The sequence below is a fragment of the Acanthopagrus latus genome, chromosome 17 (genome assembly GCF_904848185.1).
Source record: "Acanthopagrus latus isolate v.2019 chromosome 17, fAcaLat1.1, whole genome shotgun sequence".
In the NCBI taxonomy this organism is placed as follows: Eukaryota; Metazoa; Chordata; class Actinopteri; order Spariformes; family Sparidae; genus Acanthopagrus; species Acanthopagrus latus.
In genome coordinates this window covers 14,191,547-14,214,562 of record NC_051055.1, presented here as the reverse complement: position 1 = coordinate 14,214,562, position 23,016 = coordinate 14,191,547, and the positions used below count along the sequence as shown (strand labels likewise).

The 23,016-nt window shown below is 44.8% G+C and overlaps 2 protein-coding genes across 4 annotated transcripts; both read right to left on the bottom strand.

The window, feature by feature from the left end:
* Positions 1-2,135: 2,135 nt before the first annotated feature.
* pigv (phosphatidylinositol glycan anchor biosynthesis, class V) lies at positions 2,136-5,034 on the bottom strand. Its single transcript, XM_037075471.1, has 3 exons — positions 4,460-5,034; positions 3,058-4,218; positions 2,136-2,965 (listed from the first exon to the last, which is right to left on the bottom strand). Exons 1-3 carry the CDS (start codon positions 4,526-4,528, stop codon positions 2,678-2,680), a joined length of 1,518 nt encoding a protein of 505 aa, XP_036931366.1. The 5' UTR covers positions 4,529-5,034; the 3' UTR covers positions 2,136-2,677.
* Positions 5,035-5,602: 568 nt separating this feature from the next.
* Positions 5,603-22,310, bottom strand: arid1aa (AT rich interactive domain 1Aa (SWI-like)). Of its 3 annotated transcripts, none has more exons than XM_037075469.1 (20): positions 21,076-22,310; positions 18,275-18,493; positions 17,559-18,164; positions 17,325-17,420; positions 15,764-16,004; positions 14,990-15,079; positions 14,718-14,888; positions 13,832-14,165; positions 13,596-13,741; positions 13,425-13,510; positions 13,092-13,301; positions 12,796-13,000; positions 12,491-12,644; positions 12,171-12,340; positions 11,860-12,055; positions 10,904-11,029; positions 10,123-10,220; positions 9,078-9,920; positions 8,859-8,989; positions 5,603-8,763 (listed from the first exon to the last, which is right to left on the bottom strand). In XM_037075469.1, exons 1-20 carry the CDS (start codon positions 21,994-21,996, stop codon positions 6,892-6,894), a joined length of 6,915 nt encoding a protein of 2,304 aa, XP_036931364.1. In that variant the 5' UTR covers positions 21,997-22,310; the 3' UTR covers positions 5,603-6,891. The 3 variants fall into 3 exon arrangements, with proteins under 3 accessions (XP_036931364.1, XP_036931365.1, XP_036931363.1); XM_037075470.1 differs by having other exon boundaries at positions 9,078-9,918; positions 10,118-10,220; positions 12,171-12,334; XM_037075468.1 differs by having other exon boundaries at positions 6,892-8,763; positions 9,078-9,918; positions 10,118-10,220; positions 21,076-21,996.
* Between the last annotated feature and the right edge of the window lie 706 nt (positions 22,311-23,016).

The following is a 23,016-nucleotide window of genomic DNA, read 5'->3' as shown; positions in this document are numbered from 1 at the left end:
GATGTATAAGTAGAGAAGGACACGAGGCGCGGCTGGAGGTGATGTGTAGATCAGCGCTGAGCAGCAGGACCTGTGTGTGATTATCTGTGTGGACTGGCACAGCGATAGAGGTGTGGTGTTCTACAGAAAACCTGACAGTTCATTGCCAGAGAATTACTCAAGTATAACACGTACAATTCTGTGGTAGTTGTGCTTTAAATGCATTGACGTTTTCTTCAACTTTACACTTCCTCTCTACTACATTTCGTAGGCATTTATTGTATTTTCCACCCATTACATATGTTTAATGATAATAATAAATTAAAGGGGCACTGTGTAGTTTTGGGGAATAAATTAAAACTCTGAATTTTAATATTTACAATATTAATGAGGTTAATCGATGAGGGTAATCGAACAAACTGAGAAATAGTTATTTTGTTCCATAACTGAATAAACAAGCTGTTCTTAGAGGAAAATAAGTTCTCCAGAACTCTGAAGCTAAAAAGGTGGCAGGGTCTGCCACATATAAACAAAGTAAATCTGTGTGATACAGCGTTGTCCTCCAAGGTCGGCTTGTTTTTTCAGTCGAATCAGTCGTGAAAACACTGAGTTTGTTTATTTAGTCTGTTTAGGAATAAAAAAAATCAGTCGGTGAAGATCCCAAGAACACTGTCTGAAGTCAGAAAGGTGGCAGAGTATAACACATGTACATATAATATACAAACAAAGTAAAACAATATGAAATTGTGTTGTCCTTTAAGGTCAGTTTGTTTATTTAGTCATGAAAATAATAAGAGTTTGGTTATTTAGTTTGTTTAGGCATACAAAAAATCAGTCAATGGATTTCTTTTGCAAAATCACAGTTAAGTTCTTACATGTTTAATGTGGGTTAAGTTATTACATTTTGTAATCAACCAAAATACATACAATCAATATACATATACATTGTTGTTACAAATTAAAATGACAGCGTCATTTACTTTTACTTCTACTTCAGAAGTACATTCAGATTTAATGTCACTATTTAATATCAGATATGTCATACATTTAGAATTAAATATTTTAAGAGTACTCTTGTACTTTAACTGCTATTTGTATGGGTGACTTCCAAAGAGTTAGGGTTAGTAAAAGTAATAATTTAGCATGATATTTTTATTTAAACTCTTGTAGTCTCATCTAATATTTTGCTTCATTTTCAAAATGAGGAGGATAGGGAGAAAGCATTATCATTAGGGAGGACCATTTACTTCTCTGGTATAAGTATTATACTTACAGCACAATATTCTCACTGTTACTCAAGTATATTTGGGAATGCCACTGTTTACTGCAAATAAGCAAAAACAAGTAGAACCATATACTTTTCCATATATGCTATATTTTCAGAGATTTTTACTTTGGTAATAAATCCCTAATCACAACTCCTGCTGGACCTAACTGTGTTTCAGGTAAGTGCTCCAGGGCACAAACCATCAGCTGATGAGAATGACTTCAAATATACTTAGGGGCCACAACGCCACCATGTTTATATGCTTTCTGAGCCAGTGAGCCTTGACAGGTGTTGGGCTCACCGTTTTAGCACAAGGCCAGTGTTCTGTGTGTTTGTCAGCTGTGACTTATTCAGTGTTTTTCCAGCCTTGTGATGCCAGGATTGCTTTACTTTGGAACTCATTAGGGAGGAGGGGATAGAGGAGTTCATTTATTTGTATTTGTTAAATTTATTCAAAGCACAAGACTTTAAGAGACTTAGTACTTCAGCCCCAGGCTCCCAACTGTAACTCATGTTCAAAATATTTACTTCATATGGACAAAACTGTCATGCTAAAATCTATAATGTTACATCTTCTGTTGTAGTTCAGTGTTCTTTGTCATACTGTATCTGTTTCTAAAAGTCCTTTCTACATCATAAAAAGCAACTTTAAAGGGTGGTTTGTCTGCAACCATTAGGGCTAATTCTGGACTTCAAAGATCAGTTTTGTAACTGTGTACACAATGTGTAAGGAGAGAGACAGAACGGATTTTGTGTGAGAAAAAGTTAGCACACATTTAAGTACATATGTTTGAAACCGTGAAACAGTCAATGAAAGTGACAAACAGTTTTACATTATTGCCTCAAGAAGAAGGGCTGCTTTAATATAAAAATAAAACACAACTGAGGATCCTTTGACAGCAACAAAATCTTTATTTCATTTTTTTTCATTCACATCCAAAAATCCAAATTTATAAATTGGAAAAAGTCTTCCAAACATGCAGTGCAATATTAAACTGCGTAAACAAAAACATATGCTTTAGCAGGAAATAAAAATAGATCTTTTTTTTGTAAGTACAACCTTCGTCTTCCCAAGATTTACAACCAATGTTTAGTTAAATTTCAAGTGTACTGTACATATGAGTTTGTTCTTAAACACATTAAAAGATAGATGTGCTGAATACGATTTGTTGGCTTTTGCATGAACAAATCGGCATCAAAGATGTAATCATCTCAATAAGTTCTATGGAGGACTGCGTGACGTAATCACAATTTTTTTTGGTAAATGTGACAAAATGTTGCATTCAACTTTATTTACAGAACAATTTAACAGTTACTGGAAAACAGAAACCGACTATTGATGATGTGTGCGGATTGATATTATGTACAATATGGTTGTGGCCCAGTTCTACGGAGAAGTATTGCTGGTAAAGATCAGTGTAACGCTTTAAGTCATGTCCATGGCAAGAAGTTACAATGCAGTGCGAGGCCCACCACCCAGTAAGACAGGAAGTACCCCAGGATGCTCTGTGTGGTTGTAGAACAGCTGGTGAAGTGCGGCAGCAGAGCGACGATTGGGTTTTGAGGCGTGTGCATGCATCCATTTCTGGAATGAGTCTGAAGCTGCACGCTGGGGTTGGATGTCTTCCTTCGATGAAGCAGCGGTTCGTTGAGCAGGAGCAGATGAGCACTTATCCAGAAGGGCACGGGCGACGACGATGCCATGAATCTGGTTAGAACCTGGAAACGTGGATTGGAAATGGGAATGAGTGAAAATCAACAACCAGACAGCTTAAATCTTTCACGAGAAAGATATTTAGTGATTTGCTTACCTGTACGTGCATGCACAATGTTCCGAACACCAGAAGTACCGTTGAATGTACGACATACACGAACACTCTGGGGTTGAACAATCCCGGTGTGGGCTTGTCCAGCCCTTTATTTGTCTCCCAAAGTCCGAGTCTCATACACAATTCTGGATTTGTTTGAAAATATGCATAAGCTGCCATTATTCCGAGGGTAGCCATAGGTAGAGCCAGGATAAAGTTCGGTATCTGCTTCAGCTCATAGTAGCGGAGGAAGCCCACATCCCAGTATACATCCTGGATGTGAGAATAAAGCAATGGAAGGGGTCTCATGCACCAGAGGGGTGGTGGGCCATTCTCATCAGGCACCCGGTAGCCCTTCCGTTCAGCCAGCGACAGAAGGGCAGGGGGGATCCGTTCCAAAGAGACGGATGGTGTGCAAAACGTCCTGTACCCATAGTACTGGAAAGCACAAAAGGGAAGAGCAATAATGGCCGTTCCCAGGAGCGAGGTGACCAGGAGACGGATGATGACCCAAATGTAGTGGAAGACTTTGATGTGGCCTTTAATTGTTGTTCTATATACACGAATCTGGGAAATGGCGTGCAGTGACGGAAGATACAGCAGAAACCCAATATTAACAAGTCCGTTGGATCGTGCTGCAGTGGCTATACTGAGGGCCAGACATGCCCGGAAGGTGAAGCCTTTCTCCAGGAGGAACAGACCACCAAACGTGAGCGCGGCGAACAGGCTCTCTGAATACGCAGCAGTCATAAAAACATTGGCAGGTGTGATGCAGTACAGCAGGCTGGAGAGCAGAGCGAGGCGCCTGTCTTGGAGAACTATTCTACTCAGTGCATGCAGGGCCACCACACTCAGCAGGAAGAGGGCACTGTTCCCAAGAGCCACGGCCACCAGCAAACGCCCCCGCACGCTCAGCCAGCTGCTCAGGGGCCACAGCAGCGTCTCGGCCAGGCCACGGAGCACGACGGGGTAGAGGGGAAAGAACGCAAAGTTGTGCTCGTAAAGGTATCCCTTCTCCGCGATGAAGAGGAAATGCTCGGCGTCCCAGTGGGAGAGGCCACCCAATAACCACTCCACGGTGGAGTCCAAGTAGAGAGGTTCCTCCGTCCGTGGGGGCCTGAACGCATCAGCATCATGGTCAGGGATGGCAGCATTCAGGACAGCCTGAGGAGTATTTTAGCATATTAAAATACAGCTTGAAAACAAAACAAACAGATGTCCAGATACTTTGTCTGTGACCTACATGACACAAACACATGTATTCCCCTGTGCACTTTTCAACAGCCACCACGCACAAACAAGGTTAGTTAACAAACAGGGGAAATGTACTAACATAACGCTAGAGCTACAACCTGGAAGCCTGATTTTATGAGAGTCACAACACCTCAGCTTGCCTGTAGCTTACCTGCAGGAACAGTGACAGAGCCCTGGTGACTGTGGCAAACTCCACGACTGCTCTGACATCCATGGTCATTGACGTGATGGGCAAATTGTGAACAAGCCGGTTATGACAGGCCTCAGCATTGTCGCTGCTACGAGACAGTCACCGCTGGGTTCGTCATGTTTTCTACCACACATAGCTAGCTTAAATAAATGTCCGGGGAAATGTGTTTAGGCGAGTTAAGCGTCTTCATCGGTTTGACAAATTTAGGAAAGGATAAGTATTCAATTTAATGGACGGCCACCCGTCTTGTAGCAGGGTTTGTTGTCGCCCAGGTGCAATCTTTGTCCTCACATCCTCCTCCTCCTCCTCCTGCTGCAGCAGCCAGACTCGTTTTCGAATGGGACTATTCACTTCCGGTGTAACCATGTATCTTCAAAATAAAACCGCCTCATCCCAGATAAGCCTGCGCTTGTTCAGTTTCCCAGAGATGCATCATGAAATTAATTTATTTAGAAGGAACCGCTTTAAGGACTTTGAGGTTTCTATCAATATTTGGCTAACTTAAGATGTATCACTTTGCATCTGTTGGATAAGGTTCTATTGTTTTAAAAATGGCATTACGTGACGTAACCTACTTCCCCCTCCAGCAGATGGCGCTCCATAACCATTTTTAAGACGCACATGGCATAATGTATCCAACAAATGTGAAAGCATGGTGTTTACCCATCATTGTATTCATTTACGTTTGCTTTGCTTGTATTGAAGGTGGATATGTTTACATTTGCCTTACTAATTGTAGATCTGAAATCTAATGTCCATTAAACCTGAACTAATTGGGTTTGTACATGAAGGTAGATGCTCATGAATATATTCGTACAGACAGAAAGCCAGTGTGCAGTCCTCCACCTTCAGTGTTCCTGTTTTGTAACCTGTACAATTTTGTGAAAAGTCTTTTTTGAACCGATGCAGAGTATTTTACTGAAACAGTGATAAAGCTAATGCAAACAGTGACAAAGTCTTAACATGTTTCCTTCAAGTTTCCTGAAGGTAAAGAAACATGCATTTCATAAATTCCTTCTGACCTTATTTTGTGTCATTTCACGCCTTTGTTTGCTTTGTTTTATCCAGAAGAGGTAATCATTCCAGAAGAACAAAACCATCAAACAGCTTACGAAGATTTAATGTACATTTATTCTTACCACGTGGAACATATAGTATAAAGATTTCATACTGAATAGATGATATTCATTGAGCCAAAAAAGGGAAAGGGAGGAATTTACATGTTGTCTTAGCTACATAGTCTGAAATACAAATATGCAGAATCCATGACTGAAGAAAAATTGTCAAATGTGTACTTCATCTAGTTTATTTTCATTGTACCAGGAGATAACAGGTTTGAGCCGCGTCTGCCGTACTACTGAGCTGTGGAGAGACCAGAGGAGTGGGTCAGCGGGGACTGGAGGTCACAGACCAAACTCACATGTCAGCCTCAATCCCTCACCGATAACAAGTGTGAGAATAGTGACACAGACAGAGACAGACACAGAGAAAGGAAGTGTAATGTACAACATTATATATACACCACAGCAAAGCTGTATTTGAAGTTGAAAACCAGTCCTAAGAGGTGATTTCTTTTCATAAGGGTATTCATACAATCAAGGGATAAGAGGAGGTAAGGGTGTTGTAGGTTCTTGATACTTTGGGGAAGAAAGCCATTTTCTGTTTAACACCAAACTAAAATGACCTCAAAACTCTAGAAGAGCTGCATCTCCTGCTTCTGTGTGAAACATGTGTGACAGAATGCTTACACTCAAGAGCAGTACGGTACAGAAAATGTCCTACAATCTACTGCACACTGCACAGGCCTCCCCGGTGAAGGTGTGTATTGACGACAGCACTTAGTCTACTGTCGGGCTGACTGGTGAGAATCCAACTACAGCAACGAGAACCAGTAGGCCACTTGTCAGTCTGCTTCACCTCAGAACGTCAACCACTTACAGACTCATTGTGCCCTCAAGGGGAGAGCTAGGGCACACTGGGTCTCCCAAACTCACTGTAAACGAGACAGCAACTTTGGTTACAGTTTTTGTTTTTCAGCTATTTATTTATTTATTCATTTATTTCTCTTTATTAAAAAGTACTTTCCCCCAAGTGCAGAACAGTCTCCCGACTGCGGTGCTCTGCTCTGTGTCGTCCAGTTGGCATTCATGTTGCGAGTAGCGTCACTTTGTGGGCATCTCTCTGGTTTGTAATCCACCACAGCTCTGTGATTACCCCCCTCCAGCAAGGATGGCCTAGGGAGGGCTCAGAGAATGGAATCTGAAGGATTTTCATAAATTAAAGACAGTCACTTGAACTTTCCTTGCCCTGTTACACACACAAGCCAGGCTTCCAGGGAAGAGGGGATCGGGGACAGAACCCCCAAAAAGTGGAGCCACGGCTCCCTACAGCTGTCATGACTGGCCAATCAAAAAGAGTACATCACAGATAACATGAGAAACCAGCGAGTTCATTAGGGGAGACACCGAAAGGTCGAGGAGTCGGGACTCGTGTAGTGTGAACTCTGAGTGGTTCTCCTCCACCTTGGCTAAGGCGTGCAGAGCCCGGGCAGCTCGCCGCATCATGTCCGGGCTTGTGGGCTCGAAGTGCATCCCCTGTAGGTGTAGTAAAGAGCTCTGGCTCTGCTGAAGCTGTGTGGCAGCAAGACTATCCTCCAGGAAGCCTAGCAAGTTGCCCACACTGCCTTTCTGAACAGCAATGGCTCGGGCTGCCATAGTATCACCCTGGGCCAAGTTGGCCAGTAGGACAACGGCCATCTCCCTGCAGACTGCGATCTTCCTGTCTCCAATTAGCCGCACCAGGTTCCCGTATAGTTTCTCCAACCTACTGAATGGTGGAGTGGCCAAGATGAGGTCCACATTGTTGTCTTGGATGCTTAATTTGCTTAGCGTCTCCAAGACCAGTCTCTGAGGTGACAAAGCGCTGTGGGGGCCCAAAGTGGGGAAGGGGTCCTGGGCCTCTGCTGACGGGCACACAGCCCAGTGGAGGAGACCGTCCAACAGAGGCAAGCAGATGCTCTCAGGGTAGACGGAAAGGTCGAGTTGGCCTGAGATGTTCGCCAAAGTGACCAGCGTGTTCTCCCTCAGGAGCCCTAAGCAGTCCCACCACCACTCGTCCCTTTGGCCCACTCCCTCGTCTGAATCCTCATCTTTCTCGTAGGTAAGCGGGGCCTGCTTGCGCTCAGGGTGCCTGTGGTGGAGCAGGATCAGGCGTCCCAGTAGCAGTAGTAGCCCTGGATGTTTGGACATCTCGTGGTCATTGCCTGGCACAAAGGACAGGCTGCGGACAATATTGGAGATACAAATGCAGCGGCGGGCTAAAGAATCCTGCCAGTTGGCCAGTGCGATGAGCGGCCCCTCATCTTTACTGTGAGGCTCATCCTCCAGTATGGTGCCAGACTGCTGCGACTTCTGGGTTAGACCACTGATGGCAGAAAGAATGCTTTTATTATTCTCCTGGTGACTTTTTACAGCTTTCTCAACTGTCTTTGTCTCAGAATCAGTTGTCTTCTCCTCCTCACAGCTGGCCTTCTCTGAGACTGCTGTTTTCTCTGAGGGAGATGTCTCTTTGGGCTGTTCCTCTTCATCCTGATGCTTCCTTTTGACTTCCTCTATTGGCAAACAGTTTTCCGGCATCTCTTCTTCTGGGACTCGTCGCCTAAGCAAAACCGGGGGCACAGGTATTCGTTCTCGTGGTTCCAAGAAGTCTTTGCATGGTTCAAAGTGAGTCTGGATGTGCTCTGTTGAGTCTCCCCCTCCAGCACTCCAATGAAGCAACCCACTGTCAAACTCCTGCAGTTTACCATGATTATTGGACTGGCCAGCCGCAAATGGATCTTTCTTTCGTACCACCTTTACGGGGAATTTGTCAAACTTGCTGGCCTGTTTGGGTTTCTCATGGGCAACAGAGGATTGCAAAGTGCCTGTCTGTTCAGATGAAGAACTCTTGCTCTTCCTCTCATCATCCTGCACTTTCTCATCTCGACCCAGAGACTCAGAGCACTGCTTTTGCTCCTCCTCCTCTTTCACATGAGCTGGCCCCTCAGTTTCTTGTTCCTCCTCTTCTTCATCATCCTCCTCCCCTTGTTCCATGTCCTCAGCCCGTGGTTCCTCTTCTTCTGTTCTGTCCCAGTCCCGTTTCAAGGCATCAGGATCAAGTAGTGTCCTCTGGCCGGTGTCTCCCACCTCATATTCGCGTAGAATGCCAAAGATTTCAATGAGGCAGCGTCTGAAATACTCGACCACCAACTCCAATAGGCCAGGCAACTGAAGAAAAAACATAAATATATAAAATATTAGACATGATTAATATGCAGTGTACCGTTCTAAACCACGATTAGGAACTCAATGTTGATACTCACCGTGTTGAGATCGAAGGTGGAAATAGTGCTGTCATCATACAGGAGAATGTTGATGGTATCTAAGGCCCACGTACTCTCACCCAATAGACCAGACTTTAATGACATCATTACTCTCCAGGCCTCAGGAGTTCCTGAGAAATGAAGACAAAAACTCACTAAGTATCAACTTCGGACAATATAGATGGACTTGAAAAGATGTGAAAGAAATGACAATCATACCAATATCTTTCACGGTGAGTCTCCGACGGGGTTTCAGGACAGGATGGGAAGCTTCTACAGAGCCTGGGGGAAAAGGCATGTCTCGCCTTATTAGAGGCGACTGCACTGGAGGGGGCACTATGTGAGATGCAGGGACCGGAGGGCCAGCCTTCTGCATCTTCATGACTCCATGCATGTAGGGGGATTTACTAGGTGACGTCCTGCTCTCCATAGGGCGAGGCATGGAGGCCGGGCTGGACACCTGTGGAATGTGGTTTTGCACTCCCTGAGGGGGCTGGTAGTTGGACTGTACTGATCGAGGCATAGGTTGGCCAGGTCCTGCAGGACCATAGGGAGGCTGCCGCGGGCCCATCTGACCACCCCACTGGCCATCATGATTCATGCGCTGTTCTGATGACATCATCTCCTCTGAGCGGTTCATGCCAGGGTAACCGGGTCCCTGGGGTGGGCCTCCAGGGCCACCCTGCCGACCGGGGTAGTTCTGATAGTTCATATCTCTCGGTCCCTGCCACATTCCTCCCTGAGGAACCTCAGGGCCTGCCTGCATCATCTGAGGGGGCATGTTGGGCTGAGCGTTGGGCCCTGTCGCTCCTTGCATTCGTTCACGACCAAAGGGAAAGGGGTACTGATTGCCTGGGCCAGGTGGACGGCGATCAGAGCCGGGGAAGGGCCCACTTCCACTGTACTGATTGTATGTTTCCTGCTGTCCTGAAGAGGGTGCAGAGGCACCTCCTTGCTGTTGCTGTTGCTGCGGCTGTTGTCCACCATGGAAGGGTCCACTGTACTCTGTCTCATGACGTTTTGACGGAGGGTAGCCTCCTTCCACAGGACGCTTGTAACTCTATACATGAAAAGAGACAATTATTTTAGAGTATTTCAGAAGAAGTGTTATAAAAATTAATACACAGGTACAATACTTGAAAGCTGCTCTGTCAAAAAGAAGAATCACACAAAAATTATATATACTAGAACGCTGACACTATTTGGTCACGGTGTATTGACAATAGTGAGAGTCAGTGTGGTGCAGATGAATCATTGACCTGTTGTTGTTGTTGTTGTGGGTACATTCCAGGCTGCTGATTTGGGTAGGAGCCAGTAGGGGGCGTTCCCTGTCCAGGATACTGATTACCATAGGAATCATGCCTGCAAACATTATGCTTCGTCAGTTTGACCATGTGATTATTTTACATGTCTTACTCAGTGTCTGAAGTCATTGCCCAATGTTACACGTGTAGTCATAAACACAGTCAATATTGTTGCATATAGTAATGATCAACAATGAAATAAGAATCCAGTTGCAAGGGATTCTCTTTGTTTTCAGCTGAAAACTCAATTTCTATTAATTAAGTCTTTGTCTAAATCAGTGTGATTCGATAATTTTACCCTATTTATAATAGGCACATGTGAATCCTGAACAAATACCCAACTCTTTGTCAACTGTACACCTTACTAATTAATACCAGCTGCCTGACAATTGAAATTCACACAATGACTGCAACTGTTTAAAAATTTATATCAAAACATACACATACAATAAATCCAGACCGAAGAGCTGTGAATTTGATTAAGACTTTGAGTATATATTTTACTCATTAAGGATGGCAACAAAATCCAGATGTACATGATGTGATCATGTTCTGATCTATAAGTCACAATAACAAATATTAAAGTGATCTGAAAGTACATCATGTATATTGTACAACTAGATGAAATACGTGGATTTGTAACACTGAAGAACCCTCGTACATTTTATCTGAGGAATCATCTTCCATCACCAGTTGCTTTAAAGCTGAAAACATTGGCAAAAAATTATCTTGTGAACTGACCGTGGCTGCTGTGGTGGGAAGCGATTTGGCGAATACATCCCCGTGTCGGCGTTGGCAGGCATCATAGGGTTTGGCTGAGGAGCACCGGATCCCATGTTGCCCTCTGGGCCCATTCCCTGCTCAGATCTGTGGAAATCAGAACAAAACACATGGTAAATTTCTCCCATTTTTGATATACACAAACATACAGGATACAGATTAGCTAATTGAGAAAAACAAAACAAAAAGCAAAAAAAAGAAACAAAACAAAACACGATAACAAATTTTACGATAACTTTAACATGAGTACTTTGGTTGCAATTTAATGTCAGCTAGTAGCTGAAACTTGTAAAAAAAAAAAATTCTCTGGCTCCTAAGGCTGTGACTACCACAGCTTTTCAAGTCTGTCTCAACTAAACAAATGAAATAACAATCACTCAAATATTTTATAGAGAATTTTAAACCCAGACTCTGAATTTTGGGGTTTAATTGTGAAACATATTTCTGTTGATTCATTTTTAATTGCAGCACAAATCCAAAATGTCAACAAGCTCATATAAGTGAGCAGCATCATAATTCAAAATGAATTATAAATGAATGAATGAAAGTAAAAACAGGATGAATCATCAATAATGAGTTCAGCAGACTCACAGGATGGGCAGAAACATGACACGTACCACAGTCCAACCACATATTTGTTAAAGTGTGTTTAATAGAATTTGAAGATTTTATTTGGTCTTTGTTTTAGCAACAAACCACAGAGCACCTGACAGTACATCATCAATTCTAAGCAGAATTTTGAGCGTCAGAAGCCAGCCAATCCTATTGCAGACTCCAATCAAATGTAATCACATCCACTCATAAAAAGGTGTCAATAGGACATTGTAAAAAAAAAACACAATGGTACTAATCAGCAGTGGTCCATGAGCAAATGAAATGGAAAATGGAAATGCCATCTACCATTCAATGACTCTTACCTCCTGTCGTAGCCTGGTCCATAAGGATACTGCTGTCTGGGCCCCATTGGCATCGTGCCCATAGCCCCGGGTGGTCCCCTGTTGAATGGAGGCTGCTGCTGTTGCTGCTGCTGTTGTGGCGGCTGCTGCTGCTGCTGCTGTTGGTCACCCACCCCGCTGTTAGGACCCTGATTAGCAGGTAGAAACTGCTCCCCAACTGGAAATAAATTCAGAATTAAAGCCCCTTTATTAATTGAGCAGGTAATTAAGGAGGTACTTAAATATCTAGGACAACATGATTCATTCAGCTCATGTCTATTAAGTGTACCCACCTTTCCGCATGTTACCAAAGGGGTCCTTGTTGGGTTCGTAGGTGCCCATGCGTCCTTGCATGTCTGGTGTGTTTATGCCGGGTTGATAGGTGGAGTTGGGCGTCAGGTTTTTCCTGGGGAAAGCAGGGTCATTACCTTCAGAGAAGGGGTCTTGCAGGTTAACGCTGCTCCTACAGAGAAGCAGAGGTGAGGGGGAGGGGAAATTAGGAGAAATGTGGGAGAGACGGAGGAAATGGCAGAAAGACATTAGTTTCTTTGATTAAAATGTCTTATGGAAGCTAGAATCAAATGGTTAAATCAGAGGATAACGCAAGAGTCACCTAGAGCCAGGTGGCATGGGGGGCATCTGGGTATGAGGAGTGGAGGCTGGGGTGGGAGGTTTTAGGTCTCCTCCCTCAGCCATGGAACTGCTGGTGGACTGGGGAGTCTGAGGACCCTGCAGGGAGCCTGACCCAGCTGTGGAGCACAGGGACGCTTCAGTTCAAAAGAAGAGAGAAATGGTTAATAGGATTACTGACACCAAGAATACGACAAACTATGTATTTATGTGGGAAAGTGCATGGATACGAGTTACTGAATTGGAACAGCACTGAAACATAAATACAAGCATAAGTACGGCCCTAACCTGGAGAAGGGGGTTGGACCTTAGCAGCTTGATTCTTCTTGTTGTCTGTAAAGATTTCAGGAGGAGGGTCCTCACCACGCTCAATTTTGCACTCAAAGGCATAAAGACACTGGATGTACTGTTTCTTCAAAGAACTGGCAGCACTGCTGGATGTACCCACATTCAGGGAAGCAGCCAGATCACGCCATTTCTTATTCTTATTCACCTGGAAGACACACGGCGAGACATATTTAGAAGAGCGAAAAAGCAATAAAAGTACTATGGAATTCATTGTTCTTATTTAATGCCATATTAACCTGTGTCATTCCTCCAATATCTTTTACAGACATATACAGCCGGAAGAGGTCGAGGGGTTTGCGTCCTACAGCGGGCAGGTTGGTCATGGGCATGGCTTTCTCTTCAATGAAGGCCAAATAACGGTCCACCCACATCTTCCTGTCTGGTTCTGGTCCTAACTCGTACAGCCTTGTTATCTTTTCATTGGTGGTGGTGGAAGAGTTGGACTTCTGTTTTGCACAAGAGAATTCCAAAAACTATTTTAAAATTGAGTGAAAACTGCAGATCCACCAGCAAGAAGACATTTGATGTGTTATTAAAACATGCAGACATATACAAGTAGACCAGGTTACCTTAGATTTGGGCTCTGGCTTAGGTGTTACAGTCCCATCTACTTTGTTATTCATTTTATTGTTTACCTCTGGGCTGGGGGCCATACCTGGACACATTGAGAGGGAAAGCTGTGAAATTACACCATTTAAAAGAAAATAAAGTTCAGGTGCAGTCACTGCTTTATAACTTACCACTTGAGTTATTGGCCATGTTTGGCCCCATTGGATAAGGCGATCCACCTTGTGTGTTCATCATTCCAGGCATGTTGTTCATGGGAGGGCCATATGGTGGGCCGGAGCCCATCATGCCTGGAGACATGTTGGGGTAGCCAGGCATCCTGGACAGAGGAGAAAACATATGAGCATCTAGCAGAAGTCCATGAGGTAAGTAGAAGGTGGGCATTTTTCAGGATCCATAACAAACCAACCTGTTATGCATGGAGTTGGTGGCGGGGTGCTGCATGGCTGCAGGGTCCTGGGGCTTTCTGTTCATGCCTGGAGGAGGACACATTCCTGAGCCTACCTGGGGTGGCATGTTGCCCATGTTAGGAGGCATGTTAGGAGGCATGTTTGGACCCATGTTCGGGCCCATATTTGGGCCATAGGGACGTGCCCCCATTTGATTAGGAGGCATCCTTCCAGGAGGCATTCCACTATATGGCGGTCCCCCACCCTGTCCTGCCATGGGGTTTATTGGGCCCATGCCCGGCCCGGGGTAGGTTGCGTTGGGCATGTTGCCATATCCAGGCTGCCGGGGATAACCTAAGAATGACATTACAAGAAAAAATGATTATGTAAAATAATCTCTTGATCATAGCTGTTTGCTGGTCTAAGGGGGGGGGGGGACACAGCAAAATCACAAATAAGTTTATTAAAGTGGATCATTATAGCTTTGAGTCCTGAAGAGCAGTGGTGAGGTAGACTTTTTCCCTACAGTATGCTAGCAGAGAGAGCTATGCACCCTGAGCAACAAGCCTTCGTCACAGTCTCAGCTCTACTGACAGGAGGCTCTGCTACGTCAGCTGACTCTCTGCTTCACGGCTATAAATAGCTGCAACAGAGTCAGAGGGAGGGACCAACGATAGCACAGTAGTCCGATGAGGCAGAGAGATACATACCATATGTCTGTCTAATGGGACATGAACTTGCAAAAACTCAAATGGATAGTACATGAAGTAGAAAACCTTTACAAATCCAAATATAAGCCATACATTCACAATTTACAACAAATCATACAACAAAAATTTAAGACAAACTGCATCTATACTCTCTCTTCAATTCAAACCCCAACAGAGACTATTTGAAGGCACGCACCTTGGGGGCCGTATTGTCCACCCTGCTGTCCATAGCCAGCCATGGAGTTGTTCTGCTGATATGGGCCCATTGCCGGATGCATCTGTCCCCCTGAAGACTGACGCGGCGACAGTGCAGAAGCTGACTGGGGGGAGCCGTAAGGGGGCATCTGAGGGTTTCTCTGCATAAACCCTAAAAAGAGGGCATGGGGGGGAAGACAGTGTTCAGACTCAGTTACCACAGTAGATATGGGTTAATCTATATGAACACTTGGAGTTCAGACTGCAGCATACCTCTGTCCTGGGCCATAGGAGACTGGTTCATAGCAGGGTGCAGACTCCCATCTGACTGCACACTTGAGGGCCTGGGAGGCATCTGGGTCCCTAAACAACAATGGAGTCGAAATAGTGTGAGCTCAAAGAAGGTAAAATACATGCGCTGCCTTTAAAGCCACTGTGGTTATAATGTAGCTACCACGGCTGAGAAAAATGTGTTGATGTCAAAAGGAAACCAGGGGTTAGTATTTCCATCTTTTAGTCAGACCTTTGTTCAACAAGTCCAAGTTGGCATCACTATATTAATATCTTTACAAATCGGTGACTTAGCATTGTCCAACCGACAAAAGTGGTGCCAAGAACCTGGGTATATAATAGAGCTTTCACGATACCTGAACTTTAATAAAACACAAGTTTTAATAAATTGTACCTCTTCTTTTGATACCACAGCAAAAAAGGTCCTTGACACTCTAAGTAGGATATGTTTTCCTTTCTTATATTAACCGGAAAACAGCGCTGGTGCAGAAAAAGCAAATAAAACACCAACACTTTTTAAATAATGTTAATATCTGTGCATCTGCCAGCATTAGCATATCATCAGACCCCCAAATAACTGCTGCTAGTGTTAGCTGCTGTTACGTAGTTTGCTCAGTTAATCATGCAGCTAAAAATGCTAAATAAACAGAACAAAAGCTGACCTAAAGGAAAAGCAGTTTACCAACGAGATGACAAATGTTAGTATTGTGTTCCCGATCATATTTCTCATTTTATGTGCGCAAGGGATCAGCCCACCTGGGATGTTGGCAGGTGACAGCGGTCCTGTGCGGGGCGTGCTGGCACTGGCAGGGGAGCCAGCTGGGGAGGGTGAAGGCCCTCGGATGCCTGGCAGGTGGGGAGACGTGTGAGGAGAGAAGGGCGACTGAGCCTGGTTACTCTGTTCCCCCTGGCTGCTCGACACACCTGATGTGCTCACACCGGGGCTGAGGGCACCTTCTGCACCTGTGGGCAGGTCATCAATAGACCCTGACAGGTCCTGCAAACACACATAAGAAAAGCAGAGGTTGAGTCAACTCAATGACAATGTATTTCTTGAGAGGATCCAGTTCCCGTGCATTTCAACACACTGTATTATTTACAAGAATACATCATTTTATAGTTCTGAAAAATATATTTCATATACTGGCTGTAGTATTAGCTTGTTGCAACTCCCTCCCTGTTGTTTAGATATGAGTACCACACAAATATTACACACATACACACACACACACCCAGAGGCCTTTGTCCTTATTTATTTTTTTCAAAGAAAAAAACAAAAGAGTGCACATTAGTGCAGGGGGTTGTCATGGTTACCGAGGTTTGTAGGATGCAAGCTGAGTCAGCATGTAGCAGCAGCCTGGCCATGTGATTTCAATACACAAACAATATCTCTTGTATTCATCTCAGATTTACTCGTTTACACAGCACCTTTCCCTCAAGCATCAGCCACACAGCCGTCTCCCAACTAACACTGATGTGCAGCAACACAGAGTCTGACATCACCAAGGGACGAAGAGCACAGTGTCCTCAACACTAGGAAAATATAGTTTTTACCTTAAGTTGTACGTAACACAAGCAAATTTTTGAGAATAATATTTGCGCACTTGTAAAATACCTAATCCAAAAAGTTTACCTTATCTAACTTTACTATAAATGCAATTAGGCAAAATAAAATGTAAATAATATTTTCTATGCACAGCAGTCAATGTATGTTGTCATTTGCTGTTCAGAAGTTGTATGTTTCTGACATGGTTGTAATATGAACTACGCTACTATACAAATATATATCTAGTGGCCAAATAGTGGACAAGGGCATAGAATAGAGATTTATGCTTGCCAATTCCGACACCCAGAGACAACAACTATGACAAAAGGCTTGTTGCACTTTAAATATTTTTTTTTTTTGCATACATGAGTGATTGTTTAATTCTAACACCATATCAAACTTAAAATAAAGTGTTTTTCACGGATTTTCAAATTTAAGCTTAATCCTAACCTTGAAATGGTTAATAAAGTATTTTCCACACTTTCACAAACCCTGCTCGAAGGGGCCAATAGCACAGCAACCACAAACGCACGCAGCTAAATACAAACAATTAAAACATTATTACATGACATTCAAAGTGCCCTGAAGGGGATTATATTAATAATGTGCCTTATATTGTCCCACGTTTGATGAGTTGTAAATAAATGTCCTACAATAAAACCTACAAGTCACAAATAGAAACTACCCCTTTTACATGAGGGTGAAAAGCAAATACACAGTGTGAAAAAGGCTTTTAAATGGTCCAGCAGTAACATAACGAGCATAACTAACCGGAAGGCTGGAGGGGCGGCCTTGACTGTCCTCTGGGCCAGATTTAGTCTGAGTGGATGGAGGGGCACTGGACTGAAATGAGTCCTGGGACACCTCCTGAAAAGACATCAGAACATGCGCTAAAGTATAATGCTATATTTATGGGAAGCATGTCTGTGAACACACACACACACACACACACACACACACAAATAACTAAGTTTGATGATTATGATCCCAGACTGAGGGTATTACCTGCTGTGGTGGAGGAGGGAAGCGCTGATAAGGTGACTGTTGTGCTTGCTGCTGCTGCTGCGGGTTCGCCGGGTACGCTGCAGGCTGGCCCTGTGGGTGTTGGCTGTGTCCTGGTGGCTGCTGTGGAGGCTGAGACTGTGCCTGCTGTTGCTGCGAGGGTGGCTGCTGAGGCCCTGGTGTGGATCCCGGGTAGCTGGACTGACCCTGTGATCCAGGGGTATCCTGTGAACTTGGCTGCTGCGGGGCCTGGCTGGGAGGACCCTGCTGCTGGGCATACAGAGACTGGCCAGACTGTGGTGCTGAGGCTTGGGAATAAGGTGGCTGAGACTGTGGGGGCCCTTGGGATGGACCTGGCAGTGGCCCCTGGGACTGGGGGGGCATGTGGGGCTGCTGATAGGGTGGTCCTCCCTGGGTGTGTGTCGCAGAAGTTGGCGGAGGGTGGGGTTGCCCTGGGTAAGGAGTCTGGCCACTTGGTTGTCCTTGTGGGGGCTGGGAGTAGGGGGTTTGCTGCTGGCCCGGGTGAGGAGCCTGGCCAGGCTGGGCGTAATACGGTGCCTGGCCCTGGGAGCCGTAGCCTGCTGGTCCCTGCTGTCCATATGATCCCATCTAAACAGAACATACATAAAACTTTAAAAAAACTGAAGAGAACACTGATAAAAAAGACCAAATTAAGACACAGATAACTTATTTCTGAGTAAGATAAATCATGTAAATACCTGTGGACCATAAGGCATGCCACCCATGCCTCCAGGTGTACGCCCTTGCATTCCAACTGGATATCTCTGCGGACCTGGAGGACCATAACCCTGGCCAGGGTAACCGGGCCCCTGTTGTGGGCCAGTGGGAGGCCCCTGCTGCGTCTGCTGACTGTATGGACTGCCTGCTCCGTATGGTTGACCTCTCATTTTGCTCATTGGGTCTATGGGACCAGGTGGCTGGAAATTGAGAAAAATAGAGTAAGACAACATCCAAACAGTACAGAAGAAATCTAAACAGCCAGTGTGATAATTTACATGCAGCCCTCCTTAATCTTAAACAATTTAATTATGCCATTACAGTGCTTTCATCAATACTTGGCTGCAGTGTGGAGCTTTCACAGCACTACAAGATGTAAACACAAGCTTCAGTGAATGAGGAAATTGTGCTATTTTTCACCTTATTTCCCACGGTCATTACCCTGATTTTTTTTCACCTCACTTTGCCATAGTTTCGGAAGTCAACAGAGCTATATATATCTACTTTCGAATGGAGGGCAGTCTGCCCAATCTTAAACATATCCCAGCTGTGCTCCTGTTTTGAGTCTGGTCCAAGTAGCTTTTTTTCCCCCAGAGGAGGCAGCTTGGCTCAGGATGAATGACACCAGAAATGAAGGAAGTACTTTCACAACAGCCCCAGAGAGTGAAAAATGCACAAGAGCACACTGTGTCCATAAACCAAAAGTTAGTAAAAACATGTTTTCTCTGGTAAAAACTAGGTACTACAAGACTATGCTATTGCATCACATGTAGGATCGGATTATTCCCTCACCTAAACTAAGGTATTGGGCATGATAAAGTCAGGAATTGTGGAACAATTTAAACTAAGAACATCTACTTTAAAAGCAACCCCTTTCATTACATTGAGTGAATTTGCATGTTCACTTTGCTGAGCAGAAGAGCATCCTCAGCTTAACAGCAGCCCTCTAACAAAGAGTATGCAAAATGCCTTATGTGACATTTTGCAGATCCAAGATAATGAAGTGAAATAAATAAGAGCAGCACATGGCTAATCTGCATAAGACAGAGAGGAAACTCCCTTGGCTGGTGAGAGATGGTGGACTGCCTTCTGATTGGCTTGGGGGGGATTGGGGGGAAATTCTTTGCAGTCACACAGTCAAACTTGTGTGGCAAGCCAGACACAGCAGAAACATACACTCATATTCACGCAGGCTGAGGTCAAATTTCCCTTTTGCGACTGTGAAACAAGTTACAATATGAATACACAAAAGGTGTCTGTCAGCCCATAATTTGTTTATCTATGGAACATCGTGGATAACAAATAAGGTGGTATGTAAATCAATGACACTCAAATAACAGCCACTGTTGTTCCTAGCCATTATGGTATAGACATTTCATAACTGTAGCAATGCCGTTTCAGCTTTTGTAAAAACTGGATTTGATACCAGCACCACCACACAGTACTTGTCATATACAATGATGCAGACCAGACGTGTCATATGAGCTCCTACGTTATTGTTCACGCTACAAAGTATGTAACAGGATGGGTTCTGGTGGTAATATTAAACCCATGATAAGCGCATGTTGGAACAAATAGCTAAAACCAATTTTTTTTCAAAAGAGGAAAACATTGCCCCAGAACAAAATATTTGGGTGGATGGATAGATAGATATATATATATATATATATATATATATATATATATATATATATATATATATATATATATATATATATATATATATATATATATATAAACACAAACTACATATGATCACCAGTTGCTCTAACACTACATGCTTTGTTGAAAGTGAAAATCTGAGCAGAGGGGTGAATCAGTAATGCCTCTGGTGAACCCTGTGATGACTTAATGCTGCGCTCCCTTATCAGCAACTGTTGCCTTGCATCACATGTAATTATAAATGGCCATGAGCAGCGGATGAGGAGCCAATCAGATTTCAGCTAGCATGTCAACCAAAGACCAACTATCTCCTGGCTTTGACAGCAGGATTTTACCTCCACAATTCAAATCCCAGTGCAAACTGCAATCTGCAGGCTGCAGTCACTCATCTGTGGCTGGGCTGACTGTTTACAGGCGAGCATACGTGGGAAGCCCGGAAGGTTTTCAGCGCGGGGGAAAGTCAATTAATCAATATGTGGGCAAAATGTTGATAAAATACACTATTTCCTGATGTCTCATAGGACATTTAAGGGATTTAAAGTGAACATACGCGGACCATTTAACTGGCCGTGAGAGGCTGATTCGGCATGCAACGCATTCCTTCCGTCGTGGCCACAAAATTATAGCTTACCGGGCAAGAAAACAATACAAATGTGAGCACATAAGCTGCTATCACAAACGATATACATGAGAATTGTTACTCTGCATAAAGCCATACAGTATGAACACATTTGTGACCGATTATATGGCGATTTTTACATTTAATACATGTAGGAAAGCTAGCAGAAAAACGAGACGTTGGTCTTCGCGGAGTATTTTCGCCCCTTTTCAAAGTCGGGCCTTCTTGGCTCCCTGAACGTCCTTACATCGTTTCAACAACTTATATCTTCCGCAAGCGGCACTCTTGTACTCCCACGTACCCTTACGCCTATATTTTAACACAACATTTATTAAACGGTGTGGTGTAAAGGAAAAAAAACACACACGAGAGGCAGCCATTTTAGAGTCTTTGCGAACTAGTATCAGACAATGGCTGGCCTGCTACGTTGTGAACTAGCTAGGAGGATGGAAGGCGACATGCTAAAGCTCACATCGTGTGCCTGTAATAATGTGACTTTACCTGGGTTCTAACTAGCGGCTGCCCGGCACTTCCCGGGCTCATGGGCGACGGGAGATGGCTTCTTTGTTGCCAACCCGGGGTGCTCCCTCCATACAGACCGCTACTGCCCATGTCTGCTGGTCCCTTACTAGCTCCTTCTTGGCTACTGTAGTCGCTAGACGGGTAGTTTGGGTATGCCCGCGTTGAGCTCGGAGAGGTTAGGAGCTTGTTGAGTGTCGGCGTGGACGTAGGCTGGGGGTTTCCAATGTTATATCTCTGGTTATTGTAAGATCCAGCCATTGCCGTTGGTCCTCCCGCTGGTGGCTGCTGCTTAACGTTAGCTGGCTGCCCCCCAGCTGTCGGCGCCTGGGTACTGCGAGGGGAGTTCATGGCGTACGCCTGGCCGGGGTAGGGAGTCCTGTTCGGGAACGGGTTGTAATTGTTGAACTGGTGGTTTGAAAAGCCATGTTCGTGTGAATTAGGTTGATACGGGTCCATCATGTTGCTCGACTGCACGACCGGACCCGCAGCAGCTGCCATGCCAGGGCTTTGTTGTCCGCCATGTTGATGAAAAGGGGCCCGACCGTAGTGCTGACTGTATCCGTACGAAGGTGGAGGAAAAGCGGGGCCGTGGTGATGCACCAAACCGGGGTGGTTATTTCCCTCCGGTCCGACAGAGTCATTCTGGTTATTATTGTTAGCCCTGGGCGGGTTCCCATTCCCGTTCTTCATCTCAGGTTCCCCTCCTCCCCCTGCATTTCCACCGTCGGCCCCGTCCTGCAGATCCCCCCGGCCCGGCGATCCGCTGTCCAAGCCCGGCTGCTTTTTGTCTGATTGCTTCTCCCCCGGTACCGACTCCTCCTTGTGGTCTCGATCCGGCTTTTTGAGTTCGGAAGGCGGACTAGTGTTAAGAGTGGCGGCGCTGGCGACCTGAGCGGCCATGATATACCCCCCCACCACCACCTCTCTCTCCCTCTCTCGGCGAGTCAGTCACAATCAAAAGCTAGCATTGCATATAAATAATTGTTTATAACCATTTATCCTTGTGCCGATTCATTCCCACCCCTCACACCGGACCGAATCCGGCTTCCATCCCACCGGTTCCGGTTCCGTAAATGGGTTAGAGAATTGATGGAGGCTCCATACAATGCGTAAAAAAGCGACAGAAATTGTTGTGGGAGTTGTGTTACTGAGCCCGGGTAGAGGCAGGGAGCGAGCCCAACCAACACGAGGCTCCGCTACATACAGCCATTTTACTGAGCCGCACGGACGGCTGCAAGACACGGGCTGGATCCGCTCCAGTGCGGAGTGGACTTCTGTCTCACAACCTCACATTGTCCCCTTATTTTACATATAAGGTTGAATATTTTCTCTGCACGAATAGAGTCTGACGTCCTCACAAGTCATTTTTCTGTGGTCTTGTAAACATAAAGACTCATGATCATTACGAAAGATTTAATGAGTGATCTGTGAAAGAGGAAAGTAATCCATTGCTTAAATGTGCACATTTTTTTTAGGTGAGCATGTGTATGAATGTGGATGCCACGGCTGCAATTGTAAGGAACTATTATTACACACACTACAACACGACACACATGGATTCGGCCTGGCTTTCCATACACGCAATTCTAATTCCAACTCACTAATGGGCATATTTAGAAATGTATTTAGCCAAAAGAAATGTGCCTTTGTATGCTGGCTCTTGTAGTTAATTCCCACCAGTGTTTCCGTGTGGTATTCAGGCAAGCAAAGGCAACACACACTGGTTTTTCCAGAGCAGAAGGAGGAAGCCTTGCAGCAAACGAGACTACCAATGCACATTCCCTCTTGTTCCCTCCCCTGCCTGCTCTGCTCTCCTCTACCACCCCCTCTCCTCTCCTCTCCTTTCCTCTCCTCTCCTCTCTGTCTGTCTCTCACTCCAGCAGCACACACACTCCTCTGCTGAGTGTGGGGGGATGGGTG

What these genes read in the sequence shown, in the direction of transcription:
- pigv (XM_037075471.1), bottom strand. Translation starts at nt 4,528, where the DNA reads ATGACCATGGATGTCAGAGCAGTCGTGGAGTTTGCCACAGTCACCAGG. An exon ending in CTCTGTCACTGTTCCTGCAG is followed by an intron (nt 4,219 to 4,459) that starts GTAAGCTACAGG and finishes AATACTCCTCAG; the next exon opens with GCTGTCCTGAATGCTGCCAT. An exon ending in CATTGTGCATGCACGTACAG is followed by an intron (nt 2,966 to 3,057) that starts GTAAGCAAATCA and finishes CCACGTTTCCAG; the next exon opens with GTTCTAACCAGATTCATGGC.
- arid1aa (XM_037075468.1), bottom strand. Translation starts at nt 21,996, where the DNA reads ATGGCCGCTCAGGTCGCCAGCGCCGCCACTCTTAACACTAGTCCGCCT. An exon ending in GTCACCTGCCAACATCCCAG is followed by an intron (nt 15,080 to 15,763) that starts GTGGGCTGATCC and finishes ATTGTTGTTTAG; the next exon opens with GGACCCAGATGCCTCCCAGG. An exon ending in GGTCCAACCCCCTTCTCCAG is followed by an intron (nt 12,645 to 12,795) that starts GTTAGGGCCGTA and finishes TTTGAACTGAAG; the next exon opens with CGTCCCTGTGCTCCACAGCT.